The 14117-nt window shown below is 35.3% G+C and overlaps 1 protein-coding gene across 4 annotated transcripts in view; it reads left to right on the forward strand.

Moving 5' to 3' along the window:
* The window catches only part of LOC126889923 (E3 ubiquitin-protein ligase MYCBP2), a 743799-nt gene that overhangs the window by 576646 nt on the left and 153036 nt on the right, over positions 1-14117 (forward strand). For all 4 annotated transcript variants that reach the window (XM_050658657.1, XM_050658658.1, XM_050658659.1 and 1 more), the window contains exons 27-28: positions 3491-3667; positions 10685-10891. In XM_050658657.1, the coding sequence (XP_050514614.1) occupies positions 3491-3667; positions 10685-10891 (384 nt within the window). The remainder of the gene's footprint in view (positions 1-3490; positions 3668-10684; positions 10892-14117) is intronic.

Consider the following 14117-nt stretch of genomic DNA (forward strand, 5'->3'; position numbering starts at 1 on the left):
ATCGGAATATGTTTTTGTATCGCGGAGTAATTTACAAAAGAAAATGAGAACAACTCCTGACCGTTGTTCACTACGATCAAGCGTGCTGGCGCGAACCTGCTGCAAAGCAAGTCGAAGTTAGGCATATTCAACACTATCTCCCTACCTCCCTACCTTCAACTCTCTTTGCAGCAAGTTCGCGCCAGCACGCTTGAACGTAGTGAACAACGGTCAACAGCTGTTCTCATTTTCTTTTGTAAATTACTCCGCGATGCAAAAACATATTTTGGTGTGCATCACTTTACGATTTGACAGACAAAAAAGAAACTGAAAATAAAAGTTGACAATACTTTAGACTCGTTTTTCTCAAAACTGCTTTACTCAAAGGCTGTAGAGTAGACATTGTAACTCAAAAACTACTTGACCAGCCCACCTGGAATTTTGTATATATTTTCTGTAGATACTCCTTGAGGTAACACTGTCGAGATATATTTTGTTTTATGTTTATTTTTCATTTAACAATAATAAATAATATGTTGATTCTCACCCTTTTTACAAACAAATTCGTTGTTTTGACTTCTGAGTGATATCAAATAGTCAAAATTCGATAAAATTAAAAAACTCGACAGCGTTACCTCGCGAAACTCAAAAGCTAATAAAATTTTTTGAATTTTTTGTTTACCATGATCAAATGATGAGTTCTAATGTCATATTTTTCAATATTTTTCCTTGAATTTTTTCTTGAATAATCTATGAATTGTACTGAATATGCCTATTTAATTTAAAAATAATAGAATTCTACCATACTTACAAAAAAAAAATGTGCTTTAAATATTGATTTCAACCCCTACGGCCCCCATAAGGATAGCTATGATACGATTTTGATAGGCAACCCATGCAAGTCGTATTGGTCTATGTATGAATTTAATAAAAAAAATGTTTCATCCGGCAAGCAGATGGGTACAGATCGACCTATATTCGGATATTCGACCTATATGGATTGAAAGTAAATATGTTTCATCAGTCCTAAACACCTTTTTCATGTCTAAACTGGGCTATATTGGTTTCTTGAGTGGCTGAAATGTCTTCTAATTTGTTTCATTTATTTGAAACTTATCAGATTTTATGTTAAATTTATATTCATATTATGTTACATTCAAATTATTAAACAATCACAATTTTACACATTATACAGAGTGTAACAAAAAGGCAGGCCTTAAAATAAATCACATATTTTGGGACCAAAAATATTTCGATTGAACCTAGCTTACCTTGGTACAAATGGGCACATAAAAATAGCCATTTGGAGTTACAAAATGAAAATCGATTTTTTTCAATATATCGAAAACTGTTAGAGATTTTTTATTGAAAACGAATATGTGGCATTCTTAATGGTAGGAAAGTAGAAACATCTTAAAAAAATAACAGTGAAATTTGTGCACTGTGCACCCTATAATAATTTTATGGGGGTTTTGTTCCCTTAAAACCCTCCAAATTTTTGTGTAGGTTCCAATTAAATTATTATTGTGGTACCATTAGTTAAACACAATGTTTTTAAATCTTTTTTGCCTCTTAGTACTTTTTTGATAAGCCAATTTTTATTGAGATATTTTGAACATTTGCAAAATATTATTATCAGGTCTCTATAATCTTGCTTAACAATATACAAATATGTGATGGATTTTACAAATGTTCATAATATCTCGATAAAATCTTGCTTATCGAGAAAGCACTAAGAGGCAAAAAAGTTTTAAAAAGATTGTGTTTAACTAATGGTACCACAATAATAATTTAATCGGAACTTAGACAAACATTTGCGGAGGTTTAAGGGAACAAAACTCCATATAATTTTTATGGAGTGCAAAAATTTCATGGTTATTTTTTGAAGGTGTTCCTGCCATAAGAATGCCACATGTGCATTTTCAATAAAAAATCTGTAACAGTTTTCGATTTATTGGAAAAAAATCAATTTTTATTTTGTAGCTTCAAATTGCTATAACTTTTTTCTGTGCACATTTGTACTAAAGTTCAATCGAACTTTTTTTTGGTACCAGAATATGTGATTTAATTTATGACCTGCCTTTTTGTTACACCCCTTAAATCACCCATTGTGATATTTCTCATCAAGAAATCTTTTTTAACATGCGGCAATGATTAAATTGTCAGTCATAGAAATGTGTCAGTAGCTGCACTTGCCGCCCAAGTAGGTAAATATTCTGGTTTGTCTCTTAAATTGGGGATTATATTGTCTCTTAAATTTACACACAATTAAACACTGAGCAAACAATATTCTGGAACTTGTCGATACATGTGGTGACGATAATATCCTGGTTACGAGGCGCCGTAGGCCACCTAGGGTTAGACAATAAAGAAGTGATGGTAAACATATTTTCCTACGAGGAAGAGGTTTATTAGTTTATTACCACTTTTCTGTGCTTCGCTAAAGTGTTATTTTCTATTTTTATTCTTAAAAAAAATTTCATTTTATCTAAAAAAAATGTTTCATCTATAAACTTTGGTTGAAATAATCTTTTAATGACATAATTAGTATTGTGTTCTAATTTTGAATATGGAGTTTCCTTTATATATGCCATTATCAGTGGCGGTTGGTCAGAATACTTTAGAGGGGCGCTCATTTGAGAATACAAGAAATAGGTACTTACCAAAAGTCTACTTCTTAAATGAAACTAAAACGCTATGTTCTTATAAGAGATAAACCTTTTCATCACTTTGATTCTTTCGTATTTATAGTTCTCACTACCATATTACGTATTAATTTTTTACCGTGATGACTAAATAAATGTTCATCTTATTTTTCTTCATCCCTGTTTTAGATTTTGGACAACTCACCTAATTTATCTTTATCTGCAGACACTGCTTGCTCTCTTTGTGCTTAAGTCATCGCTCCGCGTCTTTTGGATATGAAGCACTGGTGATTTGTCTCCATTGTCACCAGTAATTTATCTCATCCCTGTTTCTTTCATTTCATTAATGTGTTTAATGCAGTTTTCTCGGTGAATCAGTTATTAATATCTTTCACCTTGGATGTTTCACATTGTTTCTTTGAGCATTACCTATTCGTTTTACGATTGGTAGGTTGATAACCTTGTCAGTCACCCTCCACATTTTGTCCGAGCTTGGGACCGGCTGTATCCCTTAGAAAAATCGATGGTAAGACACTATGGAATAGAGAATTGGAACACCCTGTAGAGACCACGAGCAGACAGAAGAAGTAGAAGACTACCTACACGATTGACAGACGACGTCAAGAGAATCGCTAGGAACTGGCTGCAGGAAGCTCAAGCTCAAGACAGAGAGAACTGGAAGAAATTAGGGGAGGCCTATGCTCAATGATGAAGGTGAGGTCAGCTTCAATATGAGTGGATGTTTAACCACCTTTCCATTCGACCTAAGAGGTTTAATGTACGGTTTTTCTAAAAACATACTTGTTAAATAATTTTAAATATTACTAGAAAGGTAACAATTTAATTTTAATTTTTCAAATTTTTAGCCGTTCCAAAACTATTCATTCGAAGAGTTGCGGTATACTTCTCCCCCCATTAAACGTTCAGGCGAAAACATGTTGGTACGATCCAATTCCGATGGGTCTTACAATGCTACATGGACTCCTGCTTCAATCGGCTGCTATTCCATTTTGGTCAATATTGACGGATATGACATGGAAGAGGTAAGTTTACTTTTTGTATGATGCAAAACATATAGTTTGGTTATTCCAAGGTATGTTGGTAAGATCGTAAGTTAAGAAATACTTAAAATAATAATAATAATAGAGTCAGTTTATCTTTTGCAAGCTGAGACATCTACTCTATATCACGTTATTTGCGCAGTAGATGACACATCGATCAAACTGAGGGAACCGGAAATACGCATAAACCAACTCACTAAAGACGAAAAAATGCGCACCTGGATGGGTAAACCTCTGCAGGGGCGAAATCTCAATGAGGTCAGCCAAGACTATGTCCACAATACAGCGTCGAACTATTGGTTGACATCAGGAAAGATGTTCCCTGAAACGGAGGGTTCATTACTGGCCATTCAGGATCAGGTTATACCAACCAGAAATTACCTGAAATATATCGTCAAAGACCCTCAGGTTCAAAACGACAGATGCCGATATGGATGTCAAGCCCAAGAAACCATCCAACATCTTACAGGGGCTGCCAGGCATTTGCTGCAACTGAATACAAGGAACGGTATGACGCAGTGGGAAAAATCCTTTATCAAGAGATAGCTATCAAGCTGAGACTTCTCCAAACGGACCATCTCCCATATTATCAATACGTCCCTGAGAGTATGCTTGAGGATGGCAACTACAAGCTATACTGGGACCGCACTGTGCTCACAGACCAAACAGTGGCACATAATAGACCAGATCTCGTACTAGTTAATAAATTAACAAGAAAAACAACACTAATTGATGTGGCGATACCTAACAACAATAATCTGCGTAGTAAATTTACTGAAACGATCGCAAAGTACAGAGATCTGGAAATTCAAATACGAAGACAATGGAGAATGCAAAGTACCTATTATTATGTCTACTACTGGAGTCATTCTGAAGACCCTCCTCGAAAGCATAAAAAAGCTGGGTCTAAATGAACATCTTTACAGGACCATGCAGAATGCTGTACTACTCGCAACGGCCAGATGTGTACGAAAATTTTTGGGAGATACACCTGCGTACCGAGTCACCTAGGGCTCGATAACACGGAAAGAGTCCCACCAGAGCTCAATCCTTTTGATACCGTAGGTATCTGGGATGAGTCAATTTTCCCCTTAGAGGGAGTATGGCTAAATCTGGAGAGTCAGTTTATCTGTAATTATCTGTTTATCAGTAAATCTGGAGTCAGTTTAGCCTTATATACTTCCTAAATACCCGATTTCTTCGTTCTATTAAAGAGCCGCCTTTGACTGTATTGAAGAAATAAATTATTTATAGAAATGAAAAATCAAGATATACCGGCAGGCTAACCAGATTAACAAAAATGGCTGTGGGTGGGTCTCAAGCTAAAGTAACAACAGAAGGTAGCACTAAATCAATTGCAATAGAAACAGCAGTGCAACAAGGTGATTCCCTTAACCATACTATTCAACATAGGAGTAGAAGGAACAGTCAAGGCCAGGGGAATTAAACGAACTATAGCCCACTCCTATGTGGACGTAGGAGGATTTCCTGGTTGCGAAATTTAAGGGAGTGGTACGGATGCAGTTCAATACAATTGTTCAGAGCTGCAGCCAACAAAGTTAAGATTGCTGTGATTGTAGCCAAACTTCGATAGAAAATGGTACTGCAAGAAGAAGAAGCACAAATAGTAACATATGCAAATGACATAGTTCTTATGGGAAGAGACAAGGAAAGATCAAAAGAAACAGTGACAACCCTGGCAAATGAAGCACGGAAAAGAGGTCTAAAATTAACTAAGGAAAAATAAAATATCTACTCTTCTCTAGAAGAGAAGATAACAAGACGAGAGAAATCAAGATAGAAAACTACACTTTTGATAGAGATCAACAATTTGAATATTTGGGAGTAAAAAAATTATGAATGGCAAAAAGAAGAGAAATGAAGAAGCAACGGATCGAATACTGGCAGGCAACAAAACATACTGGATATATCATAGGCTAATGAAGGACAAGAACTTCAAAAATACAAATCTGAAAATATACAGAATTGCAATCAGACCAGCCGTTGCAAGCACTGAGACAATGTGCCTCACAGATAAAGATGAAGAAAAATTAAGAATATTCGAAAGGAAGGACCTTCATAAGAATGGAAAACGGGGAAATGAGAAGAAGAATAAACCATGAACTAAAAGACATAATGAAGAGAGAATAGCTAGAGATAGCTAGAGCACGTAGAGAGAAGGAAAAACGACCTACTGATTAAGAATAGGGGTCGCAAACTTCTTGAAAATTTCAAGATCTTGTCTTGATTTCAAGACAAGATCAAGACAAGAAGTAATTTTAGATTTCAAGACAAGACAAGAAATTTTATATCAATACCAAGATGATTTCTTGTCAAGAAAACAAGAAATCTTGAAATATCTTGACTAATAATGAAAACTCTAAAACGTATTTATTTGTGAAAAAGACAACATTATTTTAACATAACATAACATATTTTAATTTATTGAACACTTTTTTTGCTAAAACGATTTACAAAAATGTAAATTAAAAATAATAATTAATGATACTTACCTAATCCTGTTGAAAATTAAATTGCAAACTAGATTTTATTTTAAATAACAAATTTAGCACATTTTTAAATCGGAATTCATAATTCATGAATTAAGGCAGATAACACTTCTCATGGAGTCACAGTCAACGCCTAGCAGATTTCTTGGCTTTGCTATTGTTAAAGCTGCTCTTGAAAATAGCATTTCCGCAGGTACAGATGTTGTTGGCTTTCCGAAAAAATCCTTGGCCATTTTCGATAATGACGGGTAGATATTTTCGTGTCTTCCCCACCAATCAAGTATATTATCAGACCAGTATATTCTGACTTAGGCTCATTTATGTATTTTTCAATTTCATACTTCCAAGATTGTAGGTTATCATTGTTAACGTTCTTAACACCTTGATGGACAGAGACGCTGTGCAGCGTCTTTTTTTAAAATTGTGTTGTGGCAGAACGCTGTGAAGCGTCCTTAACAAAATCTAATATCGTGGCAGAACGCTGTACCGCGTTATAATTATAATATAAATACATGGTAACACGTAAGCCACTGTCATAGAATACCTATCTATACCTTCCAATCTGTTACCCGTCTGGTAAATTCCACCTCTCTATTTCACCCCACCCATTTAAAGTATCTAACCGGCTAAGTCACACGCGAAGCTGTACAGCGTCGCCAGTTATATTGAAGTATGCGGTGTGTGTTGTACTGTGCCGCAGATAGTAAAACACGTGGTTAGGTTAGGTTGAATACGAGTTTTACTCGAAAAATGTAAGTAAAAAATAAATTTATTTAGTGTGATATTTTTGTGCCTAATATTTTATGTTATTATAGTAGGATGTATAATTTAAAATATATTATTTTGCTTTCAGATGGCGGACCGTGACCCGTATAAGAGAGAACAGCAGCGGTTGATTCAGCTGTATGACGATATTACGTCGGATGAAGAGAACTCAGATGCTGCTTATGAGGGAGAGTTCAGCTCAGATGAAAACTATGTACCCAGTGAGTCGTCTGCCTCGCAGTCAGATGAAAGTGAAGACTCTGATTTAAACGAACTCCCCGAGCTCTCCAATGTAGAGACGTCTAATAATACTCTTCACAATCCCCAGCAATATAATCTGCCAGAGGAAAGTGAAGTAGAAGAGCCCGACGCATTGGACCAGGATTCCCAGAAAATTATTCAGAAATCTCAAGACAGTATACCCCTACAAGCACTGCAGAATCAAAATTCTGATTCTTCAGATGACATAGATACAGAATGGGAGTTTACAACTGCAGATATACCAGATTTCAACTTTGATGAATCCACTAATCGTCTGAAAATTAATTTAAATGCAGAAGATAGTCCAAAAGATGTTTTTGAATACCTATTTACCGATGACATAATGAGCTATTTGGTGGAATGTACCAACAATTATGGAGAAGATTTAACAAGATCTAATAGACCCAAAACAAGGAATGCTCGAGATAATAGTTTTAGACCTGTGACTATCGACGAAATGAAGAAATTTTTGGCACTGTGTTTATTGCAGGGTCAAATTACAACTTCAAACATGCGCAGGTTGTTTTCATATGGAGATGTATTGTACTTTCATCCAATTTTTAGTTACATTATGTCAGGAAGAAGGTTTGAAAAAATATTGAGAACTTTAAATTGCTCTTCGAGAACCGCAAAACATAAAGAAAAGATTCAAGCATTCTTAGACATGCTTATAGCCAAATTCCACAATGCTTATGGACCGTCTAAAGAGTTGTCTTTAGATGAATCCCTCTTACATTTTCGTGGCAGGCTTGGATTTAGAGTTTACCTCAAAAATAAAAAGGCACGTTACGGCATTAAGTTTTATGAACTGACAACCTCCGATGGGTATCTTTTAAATACTGAAATGTATAGTGGGGATATTCAAAACGCTTCCGATGTGGGAACTACAAAAGTAGAAGCTATAGTTATGAGGTTGATGAAGCCTTACCTCATGAAAGGACACGAACTGTTTATGGACAACTTTTATAATAGTTCTATATTATCTGAAAAGTTATTAAGCTTAAAAACTCATACTAATGGAACTCTCCGGTCAAATCGCAGGAATAACCCCAAGGAACTTATAAAGAAAAAACTCAAGAAGGGTGAACATTTCTGGATGCGTAAAAAGAATGTCTACGTTTCCAAATGGCGTGATAAGCGCGATGTTCTTGTTATCACCACAAGAAATCACCCACGATTGATACAAGTGAAAAACAGATATGGCCATGAGAAAATAAAACCTGAAGAAGTTGATGTTTATAATCGTCATATGTCAGGCATCGACAGGTGTGATCAGATGACCTCAACTTATTCAACGCCAAGGAAAACGATACGTTGGTATAAGAAGGTAATTTTCCATTTATTAGATGTAACTGTATGGAACTCTTTCTACTTATACCGAAAATATTGTAAAAATAATTCCAAGACGTACAGATATTTAGAGTTCCGTGACAGTCTCATTAAATCCTATTTGAAGTTACCACCAGGTTTAGAAGCAAAGAATTTAGTTCGTCGAGAAAAACATGATAACAGGTTACCGGAAAATTCAAACTACGAGCCTGAATGTTTCACAAATGAAACAAACTTAGCAAATCATTGGCCTGAAAGAAATCCAGGCATTCCAAGTGCAAAATCGAATAAGAAAAAAGTGTTTTTGAAGTGTAGACTGTGTGCCAAAAAAGGTCAACGGAAAGAATCAGGATATAGATGTAAAGGATGTCCCCAGAAGCCTCCGTTATGTCCAGACTGTTTTGAAGAGTGGCACGAAATAACAAAAAATCAAGAATAATTTTTTAGATATCTTTGTATAAGTTAGCTTTATGCGTAAACTATGTTGATATAAATTAATATTTTTGACTTCTGAATACGTTTTAAGAATCATTATGTCTTTTTGGTTTCTTTAAATAAATATTGCTTTATTTAAATACGTTTTCTTAATGAAAAATATTTCGCTGATAGACGTCGAGTCACTGCATGTATTAGGTTGAAAACGACAATAGGCACAACGCTGTATGACGTCGAACGCATATCAGCGTTCCGCCAAGATAGACTTAATACTAGTCTTATATTGTGGCAGAACGCTGATAAGCGTTAAAACTTAAACAATATTTTCTGTAAAATTTTAATACTTGGAGTAAAATTTCAGGTCGCCCTAGTTATATTTCATCCTTTTGAATAATAATATCGACAAAAAGGGCACTGTACAAATTGACCATTTTTGAAAAACTTAGGTGTCCGTCAAGGTGTTAAATAGGTAAGTAATACCTAAATCAAATTAGTTTCTTCTTTTTTCAGACTAAATGCTCTGGTATTTCAGACTGGATTCAGACTGGACTATCATTCTGAGATTTATTAAAATAGTAAGCTTTAAATATTTCCTAAAATTTTTGTACTGCCTCTGATTGTAGAAGCTTTCTCCAAGATGAAGAGGAAAATGCCTCTACTTTATGCCGAGAATCCAAAATAAGAACTATACAGTATATCCAATTAGTTTTGTTATAGTGTTTCAATATTTTATCTCTCGCAGCTTGAATGAAGTAAATTAATTACTCTTATGTAGTGTCTCTATCAATTTAATTATCCAGTTAATGAGCCCAATATTTCCAGTTTGTCTAAAAGTAAGTTTACTCTAATTATCACCAATGGGAGTGTGCAATATTTTTCCCCTTCGAGCCTCCTAGTATTGAAGAAAGTGTTTTAAGCTTCTCAGATACTGACAAAATTTACTGATCAGAACCCATTCTTTATCTAATATTTTGCATTTATTTAGATTTTCGATCGGGACTCCCCCCAGCGGCCGTGTTAGCACGCAACGCAATAAAAAGGTCGCCGGAGAATCACCGAACCGGGTAATCGAGAAATTTCAAGATCTTGAAATTTCTTGAGTCAATACAAGATATAAAATGTCAAGAAAACGTCAAGACAAGATTTTTTAAAATTTCTTCATTTTTTCTCAAGACAAGACAAGAAGTTGTTGTCAAGACAAGAATTCTTGTCTTGTCGACCCCTAATTAAGAATGGCACCAGATGGAAACCGAAAACTGAAAGACCAAGGGGAAGACCCAGTGAGTGATGAGAGGACCAGGTCATGGGGGACATCAAACAGGGATTTAGTTTCTCACTTTCAGGTACACCTGGAAGTGATAAACTGGAGGGAACTTTGCCCATATCGAATGGAGTCGAAGAAAATTGTAACGAAAACCAAGTCACACAACAAACTTTGGCAATACACAAGAAAAATACAGAGTGATTCACCGAAATAAGCGAATCAGAGAGCTCTAAATAAGAGCGACAAACATTCCATCCGTAATGAAGAGCCTTGATGATAATAATAATTAAAGAGCCGTCTTGTTTCTCTTCTGACATCAGACAGTTTCTTATTCCAACAACTTGCTTGCCTAAGCGGATAATTTTCTTTTAAAAACATACTATATTGTTAACTTATTTGATACGTTCAAATGAAATAATGTTACCTATTTTTCAGATATTTAAAGTTGAAGTAAAGGAGCCACCCCAGGGGATGACACCTCCGAATCAAAATTTGTCGAAAAAATCTCAACATCAACCCAGCAAGTTACGAAAATTCGTTGCCAAGAATTCTGCAGGACTAAGAATTCGAGCGCACCCTTCTTTACAAAGCGAACAAATTGGAATTGTCCATGTTAATGGAACTATCGCATTTATTGACGAGGTAAGGATAATGTTAATGGTATTATTTTATATGTTTAGTGTATATGCCTTTCGGTTCCTAATCGCCACTCCTTTCTATTGTGGCAGATTCTTCTCTTAAGTTTCTTTCCGACATTGCCTTGGAGATGCCCTTTATCCATGTTGTTGCAGGTCTTCCTCGTTTTCGTTTTTCTGTGGGGGTCCATTCTAACACTTTTTTGAGGATCCTCCTTTCCTCCATTCGTTCTACGTGTCCTTACACATATGTGTCTTTCGATGTCATCTATGATTGTTCTCTCTACTTCCATTTGTTGTCTAATGTTGTCGTTTCTTATGTATTCTAGTCTAGATCTTCTTGCTGACCTTCTCCAAAAATCCATCTCAGTGGCTAATAATTTATCTTTGTACTTGTTGGTTAATTGCCAGACTTCAGCTCCATAGGTTAACACTGGTTTTAATATTGTGTTGTAAATTCTTTTTATATTTTCTGTTCTTATATTTTTTTGCCACAGTACGGAATTCAGGGCTCTTATCACCTGTTTTCCCTTTACTATCCTTTCTTTAATATTTTCTTCGTTTCGTCCTGTACTAGTTAGTTTTATTCCCAGATAGATGTATTCATTGCAGCTTGTAATTGTCTCTTGTTCCAGGTTCAGGTTCTCCGTTTCTTCCCTTCCTACGCATAGATATGGTGTTTTTTTAGTATTTACTTTCAGACCCCATTTTCTATATTCCTCTATTAGTTTCCTTGCCATATATTCAAGATCTTCCTTTTCCTGTGCAATTACAATTTGGTCATCTGCATAGTGCAGCGTGTAGAGTATCGTATCTCCAATCGGTAGTCCCATTCCATTGCAGTTCTTCTTCCATTGTCTAAGGGCTTCATCAAAACATATGTTACAGTTCAAGTTGATTCTCAACTAGTTGGAGTCAACTGAAACGAGCAGTAAAAGTTGATTTTAAAAATTTAAATCAACTTTTACTAGTTGGAGTTGACTCTTCCTGGATCGATTCAGTAAATGTTGATTATACGAGAATCTCAAGTGCATTTTTGATGAGTGTGCGTTTCTTTGTTTTGACCGTTTCAACTACTTATTAGTATAGTCTGTAACGTCGCCCCCGTCAGGTAAATTATTCTGATTCGATTTTTTGCACAAACTTACTCGAAGAAATACATCCGTATAACAATCCTTATAACAAGTACACAGGCTGTCACGCGGTACCGCGGTCAAAAAATTGTTTAACCAATTTTTGTTAACCAAATTCACAAAAATAATTTTTATCTACTCTATCTCATATTATGTAAAGCAGCGGTTCTCAATCTGTGGTACCATTGATTATAGAGCACCCATTGTAGTTATTAATCAATGGTGTAATTATAAAGCACCCATTGTAGTTATTAATCAATGGTGGTACATGTACCACTGGTGGTACATATCATTATTTGCGGTGGTACACAAAACACACAAAAACTTAAAATAGTAGTAGGTACATAGTAAGCCTTGATACAATCTAAAAATATAGAAATATAATAAAAGAAACTTTAGATGGTACATGATTCAAAAATATTGAGAACCGCTGGTGTAAAGGTTTTATTGTGTGAAAATTGTAAATATAGATAGCAGTACATGAAGAGTTTAAAGTGTGTCTGAAGTAACAATGTATTTTAAATATGTTTTACTTTTTCGCACTGTTTTTTAGCACACTTTCATAAAATTAAACATCCTTAACTTTCGCCTTCGGGAGGAAATCAGACACTCCCTTGCATCGGCAACTGAAATGCTCACAAAACAGCGACCACGGAAGCAAAGATGGATGACAGAGGAAATATTGGATTTAATGGATGAAAGAAGAAAATGCAAACAGCACAAAGCAATGTACAAAGCATTAAATACAACCATTAAACAAAAAATAAAAATTGCAAAACAAAAATGGATGACAGAACAATGTGAAGAAATCGAAAACTTATATAAAAACATGATGACTTCCATCTGTATAAGAAACTCAAGGAATTCACAGGCACGACATACTCACAATGACCAAATAATCTAATCAACGCAGAAGGCAAACTGATTTCAAGCCCTGAAGAACAAATAAACATGTGGGAAGACTATATAAAGGAACTCTTCTATGACATCAGAGAACCTCCTACATTAAATACGAAAACGACGAAGGCCTTCCAATACTGAAGTCCGAACTGGAATATGCTCTACGTCAACTAAAAAACAACAAATCTGTAGGAAAAGATGAAATACCAGCCGACCTATTGAAGTTAATCAACGAGGAAAACTTAGACCTTCTTCTTTTTAATACTATTTAATCTATATATATCTAAGACTATTTAATAATGTTTACAATACAGGGACTATCCCTAAAATATGGCTTGGATCAGTCTTCATACCACTGCCTAAAAAGAAGAACGCCAAATTATGCCAGGACTTCCGCCTTATAAGTATATTAAATAACATTCTGAAGCTTTTCTTGCGTATCATACAGAATTTGGCTTCAGGAAAGGTATGGGGACACGAGAAGCAATATTCTGTCTTCAAACTCTGTCACAAAGATCTCAGATCAGCAAGCAGACCTTTTTATCTGTTTCATAGATTTTAAGAAAGCGTTCGATAGGGTGAAGCACAAGACCTTGATAGAAAGATTGAACGACATCGGAGTCGACAAAAGAGATTCTAAAATTATAGAGGCTATTTATTGGAATCAGACAGCAATCATAAAGACCAATGGTAATACGTCAAGGCCAATTGAAATACAAAGAGGTGTTAGACAGGGTTGTGTGCTATCACCCATACTTTTAACGTCTACTCTGAGGTAATATTTGCGAACTCTTTATCGCACCCTTCAGAAGGAATCAGGATAAACTGTCAGAGAGTAAATAATATCCGCTATGCAGATGACACAGTATTAACGACTAATTCGGACCATAGTCTGCAGATACTGTTGGATAGGGTTACTACGAGTTGTGAAAAAATGGGGATGAAGATCAATACTGCGAAAACCAAAGTTATAAGAATATCAAGGAACAAAAATTTACCTCTTCCAATAAATATGTGAAACACCAACAGCTTGAATACGTAAGCCAGTACAAATATCTTGGTTGCTGGTTCAACAATCAACTGCATTATAAACAAGAAGTCAAGAGCGAGAATAGAGGTAGCCCGACAGGGGTTTATCAAAATGAAAAGCTTATTTTGTAACAGTAGCATTAATACCAGCCTTAGATGTCGTTTTCTGCA

This window comes from Diabrotica virgifera, chromosome 8 (assembly GCF_917563875.1).
Source record: "Diabrotica virgifera virgifera chromosome 8, PGI_DIABVI_V3a".
NCBI classification, from domain to species: Eukaryota; Metazoa; Arthropoda; class Insecta; order Coleoptera; family Chrysomelidae; genus Diabrotica; species Diabrotica virgifera.